The sequence below is a fragment of the Pongo pygmaeus genome, chromosome 19 (genome assembly GCF_028885625.2).
Source record: "Pongo pygmaeus isolate AG05252 chromosome 19, NHGRI_mPonPyg2-v2.0_pri, whole genome shotgun sequence".
Taxonomy (NCBI): Eukaryota; Metazoa; Chordata; class Mammalia; order Primates; family Hominidae; genus Pongo; species Pongo pygmaeus.
Window position 1 is genome coordinate 59,104,301 of NC_072392.2, and position 20,855 is coordinate 59,125,155.

The following is a 20,855-nucleotide window of genomic DNA, read 5'->3' on the forward strand; positions in this document are numbered from 1 at the left end:
CAACAGACTTGGTTCTAAAGTTTATATGAAAAAGATCCAAAATGGCCTAAACAATTTTGAAGAGGAAGAACAAAACTTCAAGAGTTACTATAAAGCTCCAATAACCAGGACAGTGTGGTATTGGTGGAAGAACAGACAATCAGATAAATGGAACAAGATACAGAGCCCAGAAACAGACCCATATAAGAATAGTCAGCTGATATTTAACAAAGAAGCGAAGGCATTCAACAGAAAAAGGACAGTGTTTTGAACAAATGGTACCGCAACAACTGTACGTCCAAATACTAAAAGACAATAGAAGAGAAAATCTAGATGACTTTGGGTACGACAATGACTTTTTTAGATACGACAATAAAGACACAATCTATGAAAGAAATAATTGATAAGGTAGACTTCATCAAAAATAAAAACTTCTGCTCTGCAAAAGGCAATGTCAAAACAATTAAAAGATAAACCACAGACTGGGAGAAAATATTTACAAAAGATATATCTGTTAAATAACTATTTAAAATATGCAAAGACCTCTTAACAATAAGAAAACAACCTGGCTGGGCATGCTGGCTCACGCCTGTAATCCCAGCACTTTGGGAGGCCAAGGCGGGCAGATGACCTGAGGTCAGGAGTTCGAGACCAGCTTGGCCAACACGGAGAAACCGCACCTCTACTAAAAATACAGAATTAGCCAGGCATGGTGGCACATGCCTGTAATCCCAGCTAAAACCATAACACAAAGAGTGATCCCTTTAGTTAATAATAATGTGTCAATACTGGCTCACCAATTGCAACTTATGTGTCATACAAATGAAAGATGTTAATAGGAGAAATCGCTGTGGGAGGTTGAGGGGATGAATGTCAACCCTCTGTACTTTCTACTCAATTTTTCTGTAAACTTAAAAATGCTCTAAAAAATAAAGTCTATTAATTTTTTTTTGTATTTTTTTTTTTTTTTTAGTAGAGATGGGGTTTTACCATGTTGGTCAGGCTGGTCTTCCAACTTCTGACCTCAAGCAATCCACCCGCCTTGCCCTCCCAAAGTGCTGGGATTACAGGCGTGAGCCACCGTGCCCAGGCAAGTCTATTAATTTTAAAAAACACAACTTAAAATAAACATCTTACCAGGTCTAATGAAGACGTTTTCCACAGACAACATTGCTGCTATTGGAAGTAGTAGATCTTCACAATCCAGGGAAGCAGCTTTTATTACTGCACATGTCAGATGTGGAGGCAAAGGAAACTCCACCATAGACAAACCCAATCTGGTGACATGGCCACTCCTTAATACAAAGAAAAAGTTTGTAAGTCTTTCTACACTAGGAGAGTACAAATGTAACATTCATCATTCAGAATAAATCACATATAATTTACACTACCTCCAATCACCTCCAGAAGTTCAATTCAATTTAAGAAAATTAGGCCAGACGCGGTGGCTCATGCCTGTAATCCTAGCACTTTGGGAAGCTGAGGCAGGTGGATCACCTGAGGTCAGGAGTTCAAGACCTGCCTGGCCAACATGGCAAAACCCCGTTTCCACTAAAAACACAAAAATTAGCTGGGTGTGGTGGCATGCACCTGTAGTCCCTGCTACTTGGGAGGCTGAGGCAGGAGAATCACTCAAACCCGGGAGGCAAAGGTTGCAAAGCTACTAAGGAGGCTGAGGGGGATTACACCTGTAATCCCAGCACTTTGGGAGGCCGAGGCAGGTAGATCACTTGAGGTCAGGAGTTTGAGACCAGCCTGACCAACATAGTGAAACCCTATCTCTACCAAAATATTAAAAAATTACCTGGGCATGGTGGTGCATGCCTATAATCCCAGCTACCTGGGAGACTGAGGCAGGAGAATTGCTTGAATCTGAGAGGTGGAGATTGCAGTGAGCTGAGATTGCACCATTGTACTCCAGCCTGGGCAACAAGAGTAAAACTCCATCTCAAAAAAAAAAAAGATGTCTTTGAAGACATGAGAGAATAATAATTTTATTTTTTAAATTTTACCTTTTTTTTTTGGAGACAGGGCCTTGCTCTGTCTCCCAGGCTAGAGTACAATGGCGCAATCTCCTCAGCTCACTGCAACCCCGACCTCCGAAGCTCAGGCGATCCTCCCACCTCAGCTTCCCGAGTAGCTGGGACTACTGGCGTGTGCCAACACAATCGGCTAATTTTTGTATTTTCAGTAGAGATGGGTTTTACTATGTTTCCCAGGCTCGTCTCGAACAACTGGGCTCAAGCAATCTGCTCGCCTTGGCCTCCCAAAGTGCTGGAATTACAGGTGTGAGCCACCACGCACATCCAAGAGAATAATAATTATTAATATCAAACCTACCCACCCCATCACACAAACATAAAAACAAGGACTCTGGCTCTCTTATCATTTTTATGTATCCAGCATAATGCTTGGCACTGAAATGGTACTCAGAAATGACTTGTTAAATAATACCAATATTTATTAAACAAAAGGGGTTATATCGTGTAGTTTCTCTCTCCTTTTTTTTTTTTTTTCCAGATGGAATTTCGCTCTGTCGCCCAGGCTGGAGTGCAGTGGTGTGATCTTGGCTCACTGCAAGCTCCGCCTCCCAGTTTCACACCATTCTCCTGCCTCAGCCTCCCGAGTAGCTGGGACTACAGGCGCCCGCAACCACGCCCAGCTAATTTTGTTTTTGTATTTTTAGTAGAGACGGGGCTTCACCATGTTAGCCAGGATGGTCTCGATCTCCTGACCTCATGATCCACCCACCTCGGCCTCCCAAAGTGCTGGGATTACAGGCATGAGCCACCGCGCTCGGCTGGTTTTTCAATCAGAATTGTGATGAAAGACTAACAATCCATTCAATTTAAACAAATTATTTTCTACTGATAGAGAAAGGTATTTAGAGCCCTGTTTAAAAAGAGATCAATATCTGTTTTGTGATTTTTTTTTTTACCTGTCAATAGCATCACACTGGTAAAGTTGTTTAAGAGCTTCTAAAATAAGTCTCTCATTAGGTGGATCCAAATAGGGAAACCTGTGTATTTAAATAAGATATGAAGTGAGAGGCATTCCTTGAACATGGTAGGATTTTATATAGATATGACGAAAATTTCTTTAAAAGGTTTTATTTCTATTTTTCAAGTCATCTTCTTTTTCTAAAAAAAAAGTATATGATCATGATCAGCATTCAGCAAAAGAGGAAATAATTTTTTTCTGAATCACACTCCTCTACTTCAAGAAGGGATTCTTTTTGACTCCCCTTAGCTGAAATACTCTCACCAGTCTACTTATCCTAATCCTGCCCCACCCATCCTTCACAGCCTATGTCAAATCTACTCTTTTCTGCAGTCCACAATTTTTTTCCAAACTTTCATAAAAATAGTAGAGAAATATTAATTAGTACTGAAAATTATAAATTGTTCAATAGTACCTCAAAATGCTTTTTTTGGAGATGGAGTCTCGCTCTGTTGCCCAGGCTGGAGTGCAATGGCACGATCTCTGATCACTGCAACCTCCGTCTCCCAGGTTCAAGCAATTCTCCTGCCTCAGCCTCCCGAGTAGCTGGGACTACAGGCACATGCCACCACGCCTGGCTAATTTTTTGTATTTTAGTAGAGACAGGGTTTCACTGTGTTGCCCAGGCTGGTCTTGAACTCCTGTGCTTAAGCAATCCGCCCACCACGGCCTCCCAAAGTGCTAGGATTACAGGTGTGAGCCACCACACCCAGCCTCAAAATGCTTCTTAAATTTAATTTAAATTTTTTTTTGAGACGGAGTCTCACTCTGTTGCCCAGGTTGGAGTGCAGTGTGGCAATCTCAGCTCACTACAACCTCCATCTCCTGGGTTCAAGTGATTCTCCTGCCTCAGCCTCCTGAGTAGCTGGGATTACAGGCACCTGCCACCACGACCAGATAATTTTTGTATTTTTAGTAGAGGCGGGGTTTCACCATATTGGTCAGGCTTGTCTCAAACTCTTGACCTCAGGTGATCCACACACTTCAGCCTCCCAAAGTGCTGGGATTATGGGCGTAAGCCACCGCACCCGGCCGGACAAAATGCTTTTATATAAACAGGGAAATATATTCAATTAATTTAGCCATATTTGTGTCACATATGTGTGCATGTGTATGTACTTATTTTCTGCCAAACTATCTCAGAATAAGTTGCAAATACAATGCCATTGCATACTTACAACTATCTCAGCTTGCATTTCCTGAAAATAAGGACATTCTCTTACATTACCATAATGCGCTATTAATAAATATAATAAAATTAACAAGAAAATTAACAATAATATTCAAAAGGGATAGCATCATCAAACATGAATATATATTTTTAAAAAAACAGGAAAAATAATTACTTGATATCATCTGCACTGGGTTATTTTTTCCACCTTAAATCTGGATATGAAAAATCATCTACTCCAATTTCTCACCTTGAAAAAAATCCAATAAAAGACAAAAAGTCCAATACCTTATATAAAATGTCCATTCCAGGATTGATAACCCTATTTAAAAATAAATAAACAAACAAGGCCAAGGATGGTGGCTCACGCCTATAATTTCAGCACTCTGGGAGGCTGAGGCAGGAGGATGCTTGAGCTCAGGAGTTTGAGAACAGCCTAGGCAACACAGCAAGACCCCATCTCTTATAAAAAGAAAAAATAAGCAAACAAAAATCTCTTACACTGTTCCACTGCCAGCTTTCCTACAACTTGTACCAATAGGTCCTGGTAGCTTCTACAGCAAGAATTGGTAAACATTTTCTGTAAAGGGCCAGATAGTAAATAGCTTAGACTTGCAGGCCATATGGTCTCTGTCACAATTACTCAACCATGCTATTACAGTGAAAGCAGCCACACATAAACAAATAGGTATGGCGGCATTCTAACATTTTATTTACAAAAACAGTCAGTGAGATTAGACCATAGTTTGCCACCCTTGTGCTAGAGCAATACCAAACAAGTCAGCTGCTTCTTCTATATAAAAGGAAAAACTATTTATTCTAAAATACCGCAATTAATTTCCCCCTTGATTCCTCCAATTATCAATTCTGTCAACCACTCCTTATAAGTTACTTGGTTTTTAAGAGACCTACCATACCTAAGTGACATTCTCTAAAAACACTAGTATGTTTACCATTCTCTAAAAACACTAGTATGTCAAACTCCTCATAAAACTTGATTATATCCAAAACTGAATTCCAAATGTTGAGTGACCAACACATAACAGGAATGCTGTAATTCCCCATCACCTAGTTTATTAATGTAATCAAAGTCTATGCCAGTGGAATTTTAAAAACAAATTTTTTTTTTTGAGACAGAGTCTTGCTCTGTCGCCCAGACTGGAGTCCAGTGGTGCAATCTGGGCTCACTGCAAGCTCCGCCTCCCGGGTTCATGCCATTCTCCTGCCTCAGCCTCCTGAGTAGCTGGGACTACAGCCGCCTGCCACCACGCCCAGCTAATTTTTTGTATTTTTAGTAGAGACGGGGTTTCACCGTGTTAGCCAGGATGATCTCGATCTCCTGACCTCACAATCCGCCCACCTTGGCCTCCCAAAGTGCTGGGATTACAGGCGTGAGCCACCGCACCCGGCCTAAAAAAAATTTTTTTAAACAGAGCCATAGGTATAAGCCAATATTAAGTTTGTGATGATCTGATAATTTCAGATCTCTACCACATGTATTTGCTATTGTACATCCTAAATACAGGATATAAGATATATCCTTTAAAATTTATACCCTGTTGATTTTTGCCCATGGTTCTAATCTGTTAAAGTCATTTTAAAGCTTAGTTATCTACCTATTAGATATTAAGATATTTTCCAGAAAAATATAATCATGACTTCAATATTTTTATTCAGTATTATTATTAAAAATGTTTATCAAGAAAAAACTAAGTTCAGCACAATACCAGTAAAAACTTCATCTAGTCTACACTAAGCAATTAATTAATACTTTTCTAGACTGGGCTATCTGGCAACTATACTCAGCAGTACTGTCATCTACAGACTACTTTTTTATTCACAAGATATCAAATGCAGTATTGTTAAATACTGTGCTGAAAATAAAAGACATTAGGTTAACTTTCAATAAATTCTTGTGGAGCACCCATTATGTGGACGGGCCTGTCCTCAAACTGAAAAGGAAATGGCTTATAATGACATATTTGGCCGGGCGTGGTGGCACATGCATGTAATCCCAGCTACACAGAAGGCTGAGACATGAGAATCGCTTGAACCTGGGAGGCGGAAGTTGCAGTGAGCTGAGATTGCGCCACTGCACTCCAGCCTGGGTGACAGAGTGAGATCCTGTCTCAGAAAACCAAAACCAAACACAACAACAACAAAAAATGACATATTCATTGTGAACCTTTAAAATTCATACTCATTAATCATCATTAAATTTCCTTAAACCATTTTTCAATAAACTGTACTAGAGTTCGCTAGTAATCAATGTCAAGCTTACTGGGTAGTTGTTTCCAGAACCCGCCCTTTTTACCAAATGAAAAAAAATCAAGACTTTTGCCTTTCTCACAATTTTCTGGTAACCTATTCTGCATAACTTCTCATAGATGACCTACAGTGACTCTGACGCTAAATCTGCAAGTTCTTTTAACACCATGGAAATAATGTCTAAATGCTCAAGACAAAATCATTTATGGTGGTGGATTTTCCTTCATTATTTCCTAATCCACCTGAGTCATTAATTCCTTCTTATTCAGACCTGTTCTTGCATTTTCAGTTTTAAAATTATTCTTCCTGATGGAAAAGAAAGGGAAAGCAAAATAATAATTGAGAAGATCCATTTTCTTTCTGTCGTCTATGAATCCTATACCATCTATCCCAAACGCTGGGTCTACCTCTCCTTATTCTTTATACAACTTTTTAAAAAGGAAGTCTTTGTTTTTTGTTTCAAGCATTTTGAAACAAAATTTTGCGATTTTTAGTACACTATGGGTTTTAAGACTTAAGATGGAAAAATAATTCAGTGCAGATGATATTAATTATTGTTCCTATTTTTCTTATACTCATTCTTGGTTAGAGGCTGCTCTGCTATCCTTTGTGAATATACTAGGAGTCAATGTCAAACTTACTGAGCAGCTATTTCCAAAAACGGCCCTTTTTCCCCAAATGAAAAAAATCAAGACATTATTTTAAAATCTGGGTTCATCTGAAAGTTTTCTATTTGGCTCTTTGGATTTCTTTAAACGGCGCTTTCCTTCTTTTCATTGGTATAATTTACTGTTACAGTCAGAATTTCATTTATTACATGCTTTTCTCTTTCCAGTATCTACATATTCTCATTCAGAAAATCTCTAGTCTAATGGTAACTATCAAAACATTTTGAAATTGGCAACTTGGCTTTCCAAGAGTATACAATGAGTATTTGTGGGTTTTGGGGTATTTTTTGCTTTTTTTTTTTTTTTTTTTGGAGACAAGAGTTTCGCTCTTGTTGCCCAGGCTGGAGTGCAATGGCGCAATCTCGGCTCACTGCAACCTCTGCCTCCCGGGTTCGAGTAATTCTTCTGCCTCAGCCTTCCAAGTAGCTGGGATCACAGACGAGCACCACCATCCTGGCTAATTTTGTATTTTTAATAGAGACGGGGTTACACCATGTTGGCCACGTTGACCTCAGGTGATCCACCCGTCTCAGCCTCCCAAAGTGCTGGGATTACAGGCGTGAGCCACCGCACCCGGCCTACAATACATATTTGGATGCACCTAATAATCACTTACTATGAATTTAAAAACTGCATGGTTATCATCCCCCAAAATTCCTGAACACCTTTACATTCCAAGGCAATTAAGACCAAAATAAAGAAGATAGTACTTTCCTCCATTAATTCCCCTACCATGTATGACAGAAATTTCTATCTATAACAATATTCTATCTTATCCCAATAAATTATATTAACATTTGGCTAATTTAACTGTTCTAAAGGATAGAACTGTTCTTCTATCCTTTATTTCACGTGTCTGAACCTTGTTTCCCTAATATAACTTAAGCTTAGTGAAAGCAAAAAACTACAAAGTATTACTCTGTCTTTCATGGTATATAGTATGATGCTGGCCATACAAAAAAAACACTCCACTTTCCAACTGTATACCCTTTTTTTTGAGACAGAATCTCGCTCTGTTGACCAGGCTGGAGTGCAGTGGTGTGATCTTGGCACATTGCAGTCTCTGCCTCCTGGGTTCAAGTGATTCTCGTGCTTCAGCCTCTGGAGTAGCTGGAACTACAATCACGTGCCACCAAGCTCAGCTAATTTTTGTATTTTCAGTAGCTACGGGGTTTTGCCAGGATGGCCAGGCTGGTCTCAAACTCCTGGCCCCAAGGGATCCGCCCACTTTGGCCTCCGAAAGTGCTGGGATTACAGACATGAGCCACCGCGCCCAGCCCCTTTCTTTTGAAACAGGGTCTCACTCTGTTGCCCAGGCTGGACTGCAGTGATGCAATCATGACTCACTGCAGCCTCTACCTCCCAGGCTCCAGCGATCTTCCCATCTCAGCCTCCAAATATCTGGGACTCAAGCATGCACCATATCAGACTTTTTTTTTTTTTTTTTTTATTGTAGAGACAAGGTCTCACTATGTTGCCCAGGCTCGTCTCGAAATCCTAGGCTCAAGCAACCCTCCCACCTTGGCCACCCAAAGTGTTGAGATTACAGGCATAAGCTGTTATGCCCAGCTCATTATATACCTTTCATTACAAATAAACAGTGGTTATTAAGTGATCCAAATAAACATCAGCACAACCCCCTAACCCCACCATTAAGCCAAGGTTAAACATGAGCAAGAGATCCTACTAAAGCAATGCAAGGAAGTCTTCTGTGTTAGTTTAGTTGAAAAGCAACCAATAGAGCCAGGCACAGTGGCTCACACCTGTAATCCCAGCACTTTGGGAGGCCAAGGCGGGTGGATCGCCTGAGGTCAGGAGTTCGAGACCAGCCTGACCAACAAGGTGAAACTCCATCTCTACTAAAAATACAAAAATTAGCTGGGCATGGTGGCAAGTACCCGTAGTCCCAGCTACTCGGGAGGCTGAGACAGGAGAATTGCTTGAACCCGGGAGGCGGAGGTTGCAATGAGCCGTGATCGCGCCACTACTCTCCAGCCTAGGCAACGGAACAAGACTCCTTCTCAAAAAAAAAAAAAAAAAAAAAAAAAGAAAGAAAAAAGAAAAGCAACCAATATAAAAACCAACCTGTAAAAGAGGTTAGCCTCAACTCTCAGGGATGTATGAGTTAAATATTTCAAAATAATTTTTGGGCCAATAACTTGGTTCCAGGTTAACAAGTTTTTCTTTTTTTTTTTCTAGTTGTCTACATACCTTATGACATCGTGTATGGCAAGGCACTTTAAGGTCAGAACTACAGATGTCAAACTAGTTCTCTTAATTTCAGGGATCACATGGTCAGGCATACACTGGTTCCAAAAATCTTTACTATAGATCCGAAAGCATTTTCCTGAAGCAGTCCTGCCAGCTCGGCCACTTCGCTGTAATGCCTCGCTCCTACAGAAGGAAAAAAAACCAAAAATTCCCCAAAATGTTCTGTGGGTTTCTCAGGTAATTTACTTTGTCTCCCCAAACCAGCGAGAAATTATTTAATCAGTTGTTCTTTGAATAAAAAGATTTGACATAGAGACTTACTTTGAAATTGGAACCACCTCCAGGATGTCCAACCCTAATCTGGGGTTGTGATTTAACTGCTTCACAAAGCCACCATCTACCACATATCTAAGAAGAATCAAAGGAAGTTAAGTTTCTGGAAAATAAAAGAAGACTTGTTAATTTTTAACCACTGTGGTTTCTCCTTTTCTAGCAAACTAGCAGGTACAATGCCTTTTATGTTAAGTGTAAAACTTTAAAGTCAAGAAATTGGAACCCTTATATGTTGTTGGTGGGAATGTAAAATAGTTCAGCCGAGGTGGAAAATTGTTCGGAGGTCCTCAAAAAGTGAAACATAAAATTACCATATGATCCAGCAATTCCATTTCTAAGTGTACACCAAAAAGAACTGAGAACAAGTACTCAAATACTTATAGACCAATGTTCATATCAGCACTATGAATCACAGCCATAAGGTAAAAACAACCTAAATGTCCATTAACCATTAATGGAAGAAGGGATGAACAAATTGCTTTGTATATATGTATGTAGTATATATACACACACATATACACACACACAATGGAATATACATACACACACACACACACACACACACACACAATGCAATATTATTCAGCCACAAAAAAGAATGAAGTACTGATACATGCTACAATGTGGACGAACCTCAGAAATATTATGCTAAGTGAAAGAAAGCAAACACAGAAGGCCACATATTATATGATTCTATTTGTATGAAATATCCAGAATAGAAAATACATACTGCTTCCTGCTGACACATCTAAAGAATTTTTAAAAAAAGAAAATACGTACAAACAAAAAGTAAGACTGGTAGTTGCCAAGGGCTGGGGTTGAGAGGGGAATGTGGAGTACCCGCTTAATGGGTATGGGGTTTTATCTTGAGGTGTCGAAATATTTTAGAACTAAGCAGAAGCAGTGATTGCACAATACTGTAAATGTACTAAGTACTACTTAATTATTCATTTTAAATGATTAATTTTATGTGAATTTTGCCTCAATAAAAAAAATACACAAACTTCAAAGTCAGCTTCAGACCATTTAAACAGATTCAGAATCTAATTTCAACTAGCCCTTAACATGCCATTCTAAGCCAATTAAATGGTGAACAAGTCAGGTAAGGAACCAGTAAGGTAAGGATAGCAGTAACAAGACAACATTCTGAAACATGCTATTTAATGGCTTTTGCCTGTGCAGGAAACAGAAAATTACAGAGGTTAATTTACCCAGGAGAGCACTCCCTTAATCCCTTAGTGAAACCATTATTTTTAAAGTAATGAAGAAAAGCAGAGGAAATTAGACTTCCTCTCAGACCTGGGTGATCATTTTACCCAGAAGAAACACACAGGATCTTTGAGATTCAGGTTCAGCCTTCCTGAGACAGACAATCAGACTTAGCTAAAGAAATAAAATATATTGAGTAAATGATAAATAACCCAGTCTTAAAGAATTTTGCATTAGTTGTCAGTCCAGACTTAAAATTTCTTAGCGTTTCCTTACTAAATTTACCCAAAAATTTGATAGCACTATTTACTACATCCAGAAAAGATAAGGGACCTGAATCATAGTTAATTTTCACAAAAAGGTAAAAAGTCAGAGACAATACATCCAGATAAACATTGGATACACAAACTAACTCTACCAAGTGAGGCTGCGAGGTAAAAGGAAATATCAAATCATCTAAGGTATATGCTTATAATGGGAGTACAGAAAAATAGGTTTGGCTTCCTATTTAGTGAAACCCATGAAGCATTATACATAATCTACATAATCTTAAATTTGAAAAGAGGAAGCTTCAAGTTGCCAAGTAGTTAAAAAGTGTGAACAGTCAAGTACAGTGACACATGCCTGTGGTCCCAGCTACCCAGGAGACTGAGGCGGGAGGATTGGTTGATCTCCATACAAGGCTGCAGTGTGCTATGACTGCACGCCTGTGAATAGTCACTATACTCCAGCCTCAGCAACATAATGAGACCCTGTCTCAAAAAAAAAAAAAGTGTGAATAGGAATATAGTATGTACCTCCTACTCCATTTCCTACTCAAAGCAATCAATAATTACAAAACAAAATAGGTGATTACATGTTAAGAACATCAAAAAGTAGGAGAGAAGGGAATTGGTGGAGGGCACAGAAAAGCAAACTCAGTAATGTTTAGCTAATGTTTAGTAACGATAGGCTTCCTTGACTTTAAGAGAAAGTTCAAAAGTTATACCTGATTCCATCTATTGTCAAAGACGTTGCAGAAATATTGGTGGATATGACACATTTTCTAATTCCAGGTGGTGGTGGCAAAAATATCCTCCTCTGTTGATCTAAAGTATATATAAGAAGAAAATACCAATTTACAACATGCATGTGTCAAACTCAAGTTTTGAAGAACTCAATTTTTCATTACAAGTCATGTTTCTAGGCCGGGCGTGGTGGCTCACGCTTGTAATCCCAGCATTTTGGGAGGCTGAGGCAGGAGGATCACAAGGTCAGGATATCAAGACCATCCTGGCTAACATGGTGAGACCCTAACTCTAGGAAAAATACAAAAAATTAGCCGGGCATGGGGGCGCGCGCCTGTAGTCCCAGCTACTCGGGAGGCTGAGGCAGGAGAACTGCTTGAATCCGGGAGGCAGAGGTTGCAGTGAGCCAAGATCGCGCCACTGCACTCCAGCCTGGGCGACAGAGCGAGACTCCATCTCAAAAAAACAAAACAAAAAAACCAGAGGCAACAGAAAATCCAGAACATTATTTTCAATGTGGCAGTAAGAAAGAATGAAATTATTTACTCTGTATAGAAAAATATATGTCTATGTACATATTTAGTTAATGGTTAATAACCAACCAAACATAATGGGTTTTTATCGGTTTCAATGTAAATTATAAAAGCATCGGTGAACCAAATCTTGAGAAAACAATGAGAACCTTAAACAATGATCCTAAGAATTTCCCTGAAGATGACAAAATCTAAAATAGATATCTATGCTTCAATAGAGAGTAAGGAGCTAATATCATCATAGAAGAGATTTCCAAAATAGCACATCTATGTTCTTTACTGACACATATATTCCAAAACTTTGTTAATATAGGGATAAGAATCACCCAATCAACAAAAGCTGTTAATACACATACACGTAAAATATAAAAACATTCAAATGCTAATTCCAACTCCAAATAGGAGGCTAAGGTTAATTTCCCTTTAATTTTACAAGTTAAATTCCGTAATAAAAGTTTTATAAAACAAATTCTAAACCTCATTCAACAATATTTACTATAATCAAAATGTCAAATCAAGAGTTTGCATTTGCTCTTGGAATTCACCAAAGAACAGGATCATTCTTGAAAAGCAGACTAAGGCATGGCTACTTTAAAAGGAAAATGATCCACAGCTGGGCATGGTGGCTCACATCTGTAATCCCAGCAATTTTGGAGGCCAAGGCAGGCAGATGACCTGAGGTCAGGAGTTTGAAACCAGCCTGGCCAACATGGCAAAATCCCATCTCTGCTAAAAAAAAAACCAACAAAAAAAACAACTTAGCCAGGCATGGTGGCGAGTGCCTGCAATCCTAGCTACTTGGGAAGCTGGGGAAAGAGAATCGCTTGAACCCAGGAGGTGGCGGTTGCAGTGGGCTGAGATTGCGCCACTGCACTCCAGCCTGGGTGACAAGAACAAGACTCCGTCACAAAAAAAAAAAAAAGAAAACAATCCACTGTGTTTAGACTTAGATATAGCTGGATATACACAATTTCTAAAAATTCTGTGGCAATGGCAAATTAGGTTTGACTTAACAGTAATACCAGAAAGAAACTACTGTCCTCATTTCAAAGAATTCTCACCAATAGTTTTGTTTTGCTGGGAGAAACAATACTCTAAACGATAATAAGGGGGATATCCACGGCTCTCAAAAAAGTAAATGTAAAAAGACTTCAGGCAAAAAATCACTTATCTCAAGGAATGCTGGTTCTCACTGATTTGTTTCATGATCTGGATGTGGGTTACAAAGGTGAGACTGGTTTGTGAAACTTACCTAAGCACTTAAGATCTGAGTGCTTTTCTGTAAACATGATTATTCAATAAAAAGTTTCTTAAAAAAATCAAATTTTCTATTCTAATGAGAAATTACCTGTTGTCATAGATCCATAACACGGCAATATTAACAAGCCATCGAGGGTGGTATCTTGAACATCGTAATCATAATCAACAGACTCTGCCATCTGAAAAAGTAACTCACAACTTTTTTCTATTTCAAACTGGCCTAAAATGGGAAGAAAAAAATAACTTCAGCAACTGAACAGAAAAATTAATTTAAAAATAAAGAAAATGTCAAGATTAAAATTAATTTTGCCTAAAAGTTATTGTAAATCTCTCATTTAATGTAAAGAAGATGAACACATAAGCTGTACCATATTTCAACAATAAAATTCGAAGTAGAAGAAACATCAGTTTCTAAGGAACTTAAATCTCTAAAGGAATAAAAATATTTATCATCTTCAAGCTTTTCACCCTGTATTTGAGAAGACTCACTAAATTGTTAACAAAGGAGAAAAGCTAGTTCGGGTGCTACTGCATTTGGTTAAATTTCAAAATACTTAAGTAATCTCCAAAAGGCAAAGATTGCTACAATCCCTCACTTCTGAGATTACTACAAGGCAGAGGAAAAAGGTAAACAAGGAAACTACTAATTCCTATTAGGAGGGTGCTGCTACTTGAAAAGTTATACCACTAGTCTGGGATTTAACTATTTTATTTTTGATCTCCAAAAATGCCACATGCTTGTCTACGACACATAGATTCTACACCTTATGTGTTGTTATCACACAGTACAATGCCACCACCCAAAGAACAACCTGGTGAAATGTCCTTTGAAATAATGGAATTAACCCAGGTCTGTTTAGTCAGGTTACATTTCTATCTAAGACAGACCAACAAAAACAATATTTCACTATTTAATTTCTTTCTATTAAAAGGTCAGTGTGTTTTACATATATTTACTAATGAGCCTGATGTCTTTGACATTTGACATATATATGTGTGTGTAAATATACATATACACTATTATGTCTTTGACATATATATACTACGTCTTTGACATAAAATATATATATACTATTATGTCTTTGACATAAACATATGTCTTTGTCATAAATATATATAATCCTCTTTGGCAGCTAGCTTACAATTTTTATCTATCTTTTACCTAAAATTATTCAGATAATCAGAAAAAGCTAGGGCAACACTTGAGAAGGGCACAGAATTCCCAACAGAGGTAGCACTCTATCTGGGTGCCATATTCCTTATTTACAAATACTTATGTTTTTTATTTTAACTTGATACTGAATGCTCACCAGTCAGAAAAACCAAGATGTCTCCAGCCATTTCATTCAAATGGATATCCATGGTGACTTTCACAATCTAAAGCAAGAAATGCAGGCATAATATGCTAGTGGAAATACAGTCATTCCCTTACCACCACTTCCCTTGCCCCACAGAAAAATTAAATTTGGTTCTTAAAAGTTCTAGGACCTGTGAGGACTGTCATTAAAATAGTAGTGAACAAATGAATTATCAAACTACCCAATTAGTAAGAATCACAGATATTAAAAAAAGACATCAAATGAATGCCAAGTAATACCGCTTGAATATACGCAGTATTTTCTCTGTCTCGTGGACCAATCAAATTGCAGAATTTCTCTCTGACTGGATAAAGCCTTCCAGGTATATCAAATATTGGACAATTTCCAAAGAATGCAGAAAGCTTGGCTAATTCCATAGTTGCTGACATTACCACCACTTTTAAATGCTCCTTCCTATTAGGAGACTTCTCCTGAAATAGCTTCTTCAATAAACCAAATAAGATATCCTGAAAGAAAAGTAAATTTCTAATAAGTCACAAGTGCACTTAACAGCCAAACTATTTTAAATACACTGCTATTCTAACCAAGGAATTCCTATTTTAATACATTAAAATATAAGTAGGAGCCAGGTGAGGTGGCTCACACCTGTAATCCCAGCACTTTGGGAGGCCAAGGTCAGAGGCCAGGAGGTCGAGACCTGCCAGGGAAACAAAACGAGACACTGTCTCTACAAAAAATATTCTTAAAAATTAGCCAGACATGGTGATGCACGTCTGCAGTACCAGCAACTCAGGAGGTTGAGCTGGGAGGATCACTTGAGCCCAGGAGTTCAAGGGTGCAGTGAGCTATGATTGTGCCACTGCTCTCCAGCCTGGGTAATGGAGCAAGACTCCATCTCTAAAAAGTTAAATTAAATTAAAAAGTAAGAGGAGGCAATTCTCTACACAATAAAAAGCTACCCAAACAAACTACTTGCTAATAAAAAAATAATAATAAATTAAAATACTCACTGTAGTTAGAGTTCTTTCATGGGCTTCATCCAAAATAATGACACTGAATTTGGTAAGATTTGGATCTCCCAGAATATGTTTCAGTAAACATCCATCAGTCATATATTTGATTGCTGTCTCCTAATGTTCAAACAGCAGAGTCACAGAAATACACCACTACTTTCCCAACTAAATTTTCCTCAAGAAGTACAAACATTAAGTGATCAAACCAATCTGATTAAATAAAAGGGTACATAAAAATAGTCTAACTTATGTATACAAAATGATGGTAAGTTACAAAACATGCTGTCTATACAGAAAAAGGGACAAATAACTCACTTGGGTATTCCTGGACAAAGCAACAAAAATCACCAATAAGGAAATACAATAAAGTCAGAGGAGAGTGGCAAGATGATGCAATGGCATTAGGTGAGCAAGTTGTGGAAAACAACAGTGAAATGAGATTTATCTTTCTGACTCAGCCCCTATTTTAGAGGATTCAGGGGAAATGAGAAAATAGGTGCATACTTTCCACCCACTCTCTCCTCTTATTAAAACGTGTGTTACTTAGGTCGGACACGGAAGCTCATGCCTGTAATCCCAGCACTTTGGGTTGCTGAGGTGGGCGGATCACTTGAGTCCAGGAGTTCGAGACCAGCCTGGACAACATAGCAAAACCACATCTCTAATAAACATATAAAAATTAGCCAGGTGTGGTGGCTCATGCCTGTAGTCCCAGCTACTTGGGAGGCTGAGACCGGAGGACTGCTTGAGCCTGAGAGGCGGAGACTGCAGTGAGCTGAGATCACGCCATTGCACGCCAGCCTGGGTGACTTAGCAAGACATTATCTCAAAATAAAAATGTGTCACTCAACAAACATTAAAACAGGGTGAGAAAAAGGTCCAAAGGCTAGGAATAACAGCAACGACATCCATAAAACAAGGGAAGGAAGAAAGAAAAAACAGTGACCACTAGGAAGGCAAAAAGATAGTATTTTGAGGAGTCATCTTGTGCCATATTTGATGGCCATTCCCATTAGGGAACATATGTAAACCAGGGATCGTTTTGTAGCTGGGACAGGATTAAGAAATCCACACGGAATGTAAATTATAATATTCATATTAAAAAGAAAATTTTAAATTTGTTGGTGCCATGAATATAGAAGATGCTTTAACACTTGCTGATTTTGTTAACTGGCTGATTTTGTTAATTCAGCTTTCCACTGACTTCAAGAATACAAACACACAAAATAAATCAACCTGAAAACATGCTCAGTGAAATAAGAGTGACACAAAGTACAAAATATTGTGTGATTCCACTTGTATGAGGTACCTAGAGTAGGCAAATTTGTAGGGACAGCAAGTAGAACAGAAGTTACAGCAGGGCGCGGTGGTTTACCCTGTAATCCCAGCACTTTGGGAGGCCGAGGCGGGCAGATCACGAGGTCAGGAATTTGAGACCAACCCCATCTCTACTAAAAATACAAAAAATTAGCTGGGCGTGGTGGCAGGAGCCTGTACTCCCAGCTACTTGGGAGGCTGAGGCAGGAGAATCACTAGAACCTGGGAGGCAGAGGTTGCAGGGACTGGAGGTCGCGCCACTGCACTCCAGCCCGGGCGACGGTGTGAGACTACGTCTCAAAAAAAAAAAAAAGAAGTTACCAGAGGCTAGGGGGAGGGAGAAATGGGGGTTTTAATCTATCGTTTAAAAGATAAGAGTTTCTGTTTGGGATGATAAAAAAAAAGTTCTGAAAGTAGAAATGGTGATGGTTACCCAACATTGTGAACACACTTTTTTTTTTTTGAGGTGGAGTTTTGCTCTTGTTGCCCAGGCTGGAGTGCAGTGGCGCGATCTCAGCTCACCGCAACCTCTGCCTCCCGGGTTCAAGCCATTTTCCTGCCTCAGCCTCCTGAGTAGCTGGGATTACAGGCATGCACCACCATGCCCAGCTAATTTTGTATTTTTAGAAGAGGCAGGGTTTCTCCATGTTGGTCAGGCTGGTCTCGAACTCCTGACCTCAGGTGATCCACCCGCCTCAGCCTCCCAAAGTGATGGGATTACAGGCGTGAGCCACCAAGCACAGCCCATTGTGAACATACTTAATGGCACTGAATTGTATACCAAAATGGTAAAATGGTCAATTTTAAGTTATATATATTTTACTACAATAAAACATTTTAAAAACCTACATGTCAAGAATCCTTACAGTTAAAAAACATAAATAAGAGAATCCTAAGAAAATAAACTGTCATTTATAAACTAAGGAAGGAGAAAATGGGATGAATATCAGGACACTTGAGAGCTAAAGCATTAACAATGAACAACAAAAATAAATTCTTTAAAATATATATTGAACTTTGAAGTTAAAAATCTTTCAGAACTCTCTCCACTCTTTCTGTTAAGTTTATAATATCAGCTGGGCATGGTGGCATGCTCCTGTAGTCCCAGCTACTCAAGGGGCTGAGGTAGGAGATCACTTGAGCCCAGAAGGTAGAGACTACAGAGAGCCATGATTGTGCCACACACTCCAGGCTGGGCGACAGAGCAAGGCCCTGTCCCGAAAAAGAAAAGAAACAAATACCAACAAGACTTTTGTACCTTAGAGCTGCAATCATCAAAACGAACTTGGTATCCTACTTTGGATCCCAAAGTGCATTTCATTTCTTCAGCTACTCTCTGAGCAACTGATATAGCAGCTACTTTTCGTGGTTGAGTTACACCAATCATACCATGTTGTGAAAACCCTATCAAAACCAGAGATAAACACAACAATGTTAGCAATTGTCTTCCTATTAGAGCTAAATTGTTTTTGGCCAATCAATACAAAACTGCTTGAATGTTTCCAAAAGAATATCTTGCAAATTAAAAACACACTGCTATGTTTGCATCATGGAAATTTAAATATTAATTTAAAATAATACATATTAATAACCACTCAAAAATAAATAAATATATATATTATACATATATATCTTTAGACAGAGTTTTGCTCTTGTTGCCTAGGCTGTAGTGCAATGGCGCAATCTCGGCTCACCGCAACCTCTGCATCCCGGGTTCAAGCAATTTTCCTGCCTCAGCCTCCCAAGTAGCTGGGATAACAGGCATGTGCCACCATGCTGGGCTAATTTTGTATTTTAGCAGAGATGGGTTTTCTCCCTCTTGGTCAGGCTGGTCTTGTACTCCCAACCTCAGGTGACCCACTTGCCTCTGCCTCCCAAAGTGCTGGGATTATAGGTGTGAGACACCACGCCCGGCCAAAAAAAAGAAAAAAAAAAAGTATATATATATATCTATACATATATATATATATTTTCTTTTTTGAGATGGAGTCTTGCTCCGTTGCTCAGGCTGGAGTGCAGTGGCGCGATCTCGGCTCACTGCAACTTTCACTTCCTGGGTTCAAGCGATTCTCCTGCCTCAGCCACCTGAGCAGCTGGGATTACAGGCGCTTGCCACCAGGCCTAGCTAATTTTTTTGTAAAAAATATATTCTTTAAATTAGAATTGAGGCTTTGTCTGGTTTTTTCTGTCTAAAAATCTACTCTAAAGGTAAGACAAGAATTTTGAAACACAAGAATTCATAAAATTCCACACACTTCCCAAAATAAATTTACTTTTGCCACAAGAGTAAAACTGTATTTGTTTATTTATTTATTTTTGAGATAGAGTCTTGCTCTGTTGCCCAGGCGGGAGTGCAGTGGCACAATCTCGGCTCACTGCAACCTCTACCTCCTGGGTTCAAGCAATTCTCCTGCCTCAGCCTCCCAAGTAACTGGGATTACAGGTGCACGCCACCACACCCAGCTAATTTTGTATTTTTAGTAGAGATGGGGTTTCACCATGTTGGCCAGGCTGGTCTCAAATTCCTGACCTCAAGTGATCCATCTGCCTCAGCCTCCCAATGTGCTGGGATCACAGGCATGAGCCACTGCACCCAGCCTAAAACTGGACTTAAATATGCCACCTTTCTGCTGGGAGCAGTGGTACACACCTGTAATCCGAGCTACTCAGGAGCCTGGCTACTCAGAAGGTTGAGGTAGGAGGATTGCTTGAACTCAGGAGTTTGAGATCAGCCTGGGCGACATAGTAAGATCTCATCTCAAAAAATATATCTATATCTACATCTATATATATATATATGCACCTTCCATATACCATTTTAATATATTTGGGAATGGAGCTGCATCTTAAAATCGATGGCATGTTTCCATTCTTACTGGTACAGTAGTCCCTCTTTACCTTTGGTTTTGCTTTCCAATTTTTCAGTTACCTACAGTCAATGGAGCTCCAAAAATATTACAGTACTTTGAGAGACAAAGAGAGACCACCACATTTACAAAAGTTTTACTACAGTATATTGTCATAACTGCTCTATTTTATTGTTGTTGTTGTTGTTAATTTCTTACTGTGCCTAATTTATAAACTAAACTTTATCATAGGTATGTATGTATGTATAGGAAAAAACATAGTATATGCAGGGTTTGGTATTATTGGCAGTTTCAGGCATTGAGTGGTCTTAGAAGGCATCTCCCAAGGATAAGAACGGATTACTGCATATAAAATAGTGATATATCTTAATAGATGGCATCTTAGATTGAAGCATTAGAATAATATATTTGTTATTTTTTAAGGCAAATCATATCCAATATAATACTGCTCTTCACAAACCTTATGACAGAAAGTTCTGTCATACTGAAAGACACTTGTCAAAAGACACAATTACAACAAATTTAGTTAATTTTTTTTTTTTTTTTTTTTTTTGACACAGTCTCACTCTGTCTCCCAGACTGGACTGCAACAGCACGGTCTCAGCTCACTGCAACCTCTGCCTCCTGGGTTCAAGCGATTCTCCTGCCTCAGCCTCCCAAGTAGCTGGGATTACAGGCGCCCGCCACCACGCCTAATTTT

General features: G+C 39.0%; 1 protein-coding gene across 2 annotated transcripts in view; it reads right to left on the bottom strand.

Annotated features, from left to right (window-relative positions):
* The window catches only part of DHX40 (DEAH-box helicase 40), a 42,125-nt gene that overhangs the window by 18,753 nt on the left and 2,517 nt on the right, over positions 1-20,855 (bottom strand). Inside the window, exons 3-12 of one of the 2 annotated variants that reach the window (XM_054457872.2) lie at positions 18,547-18,692; positions 15,969-16,088; positions 15,237-15,464; positions 14,950-15,016; positions 13,728-13,859; positions 11,828-11,927; positions 9,619-9,705; positions 9,298-9,480; positions 2,918-2,998; positions 1,117-1,274 (exon numbers count right to left, since the gene is read on the bottom strand). In XM_054457872.2, coding sequence (XP_054313847.1) covers positions 1,117-1,274; positions 2,918-2,998; positions 9,298-9,480; positions 9,619-9,705; positions 11,828-11,927; positions 13,728-13,859; positions 14,950-15,016; positions 15,237-15,464; positions 15,969-16,088; positions 18,547-18,692 — 1,302 coding nt within the window. The remainder of the gene's footprint in view (positions 1-1,116; positions 1,275-2,917; positions 2,999-9,297; positions 9,481-9,618; positions 9,706-11,827; positions 11,928-13,727; positions 13,860-14,949; positions 15,017-15,236; positions 15,465-15,968; positions 16,089-18,546; positions 18,693-20,855) is intronic. The other variant, XM_054457874.2, reaches the window with a different exon arrangement.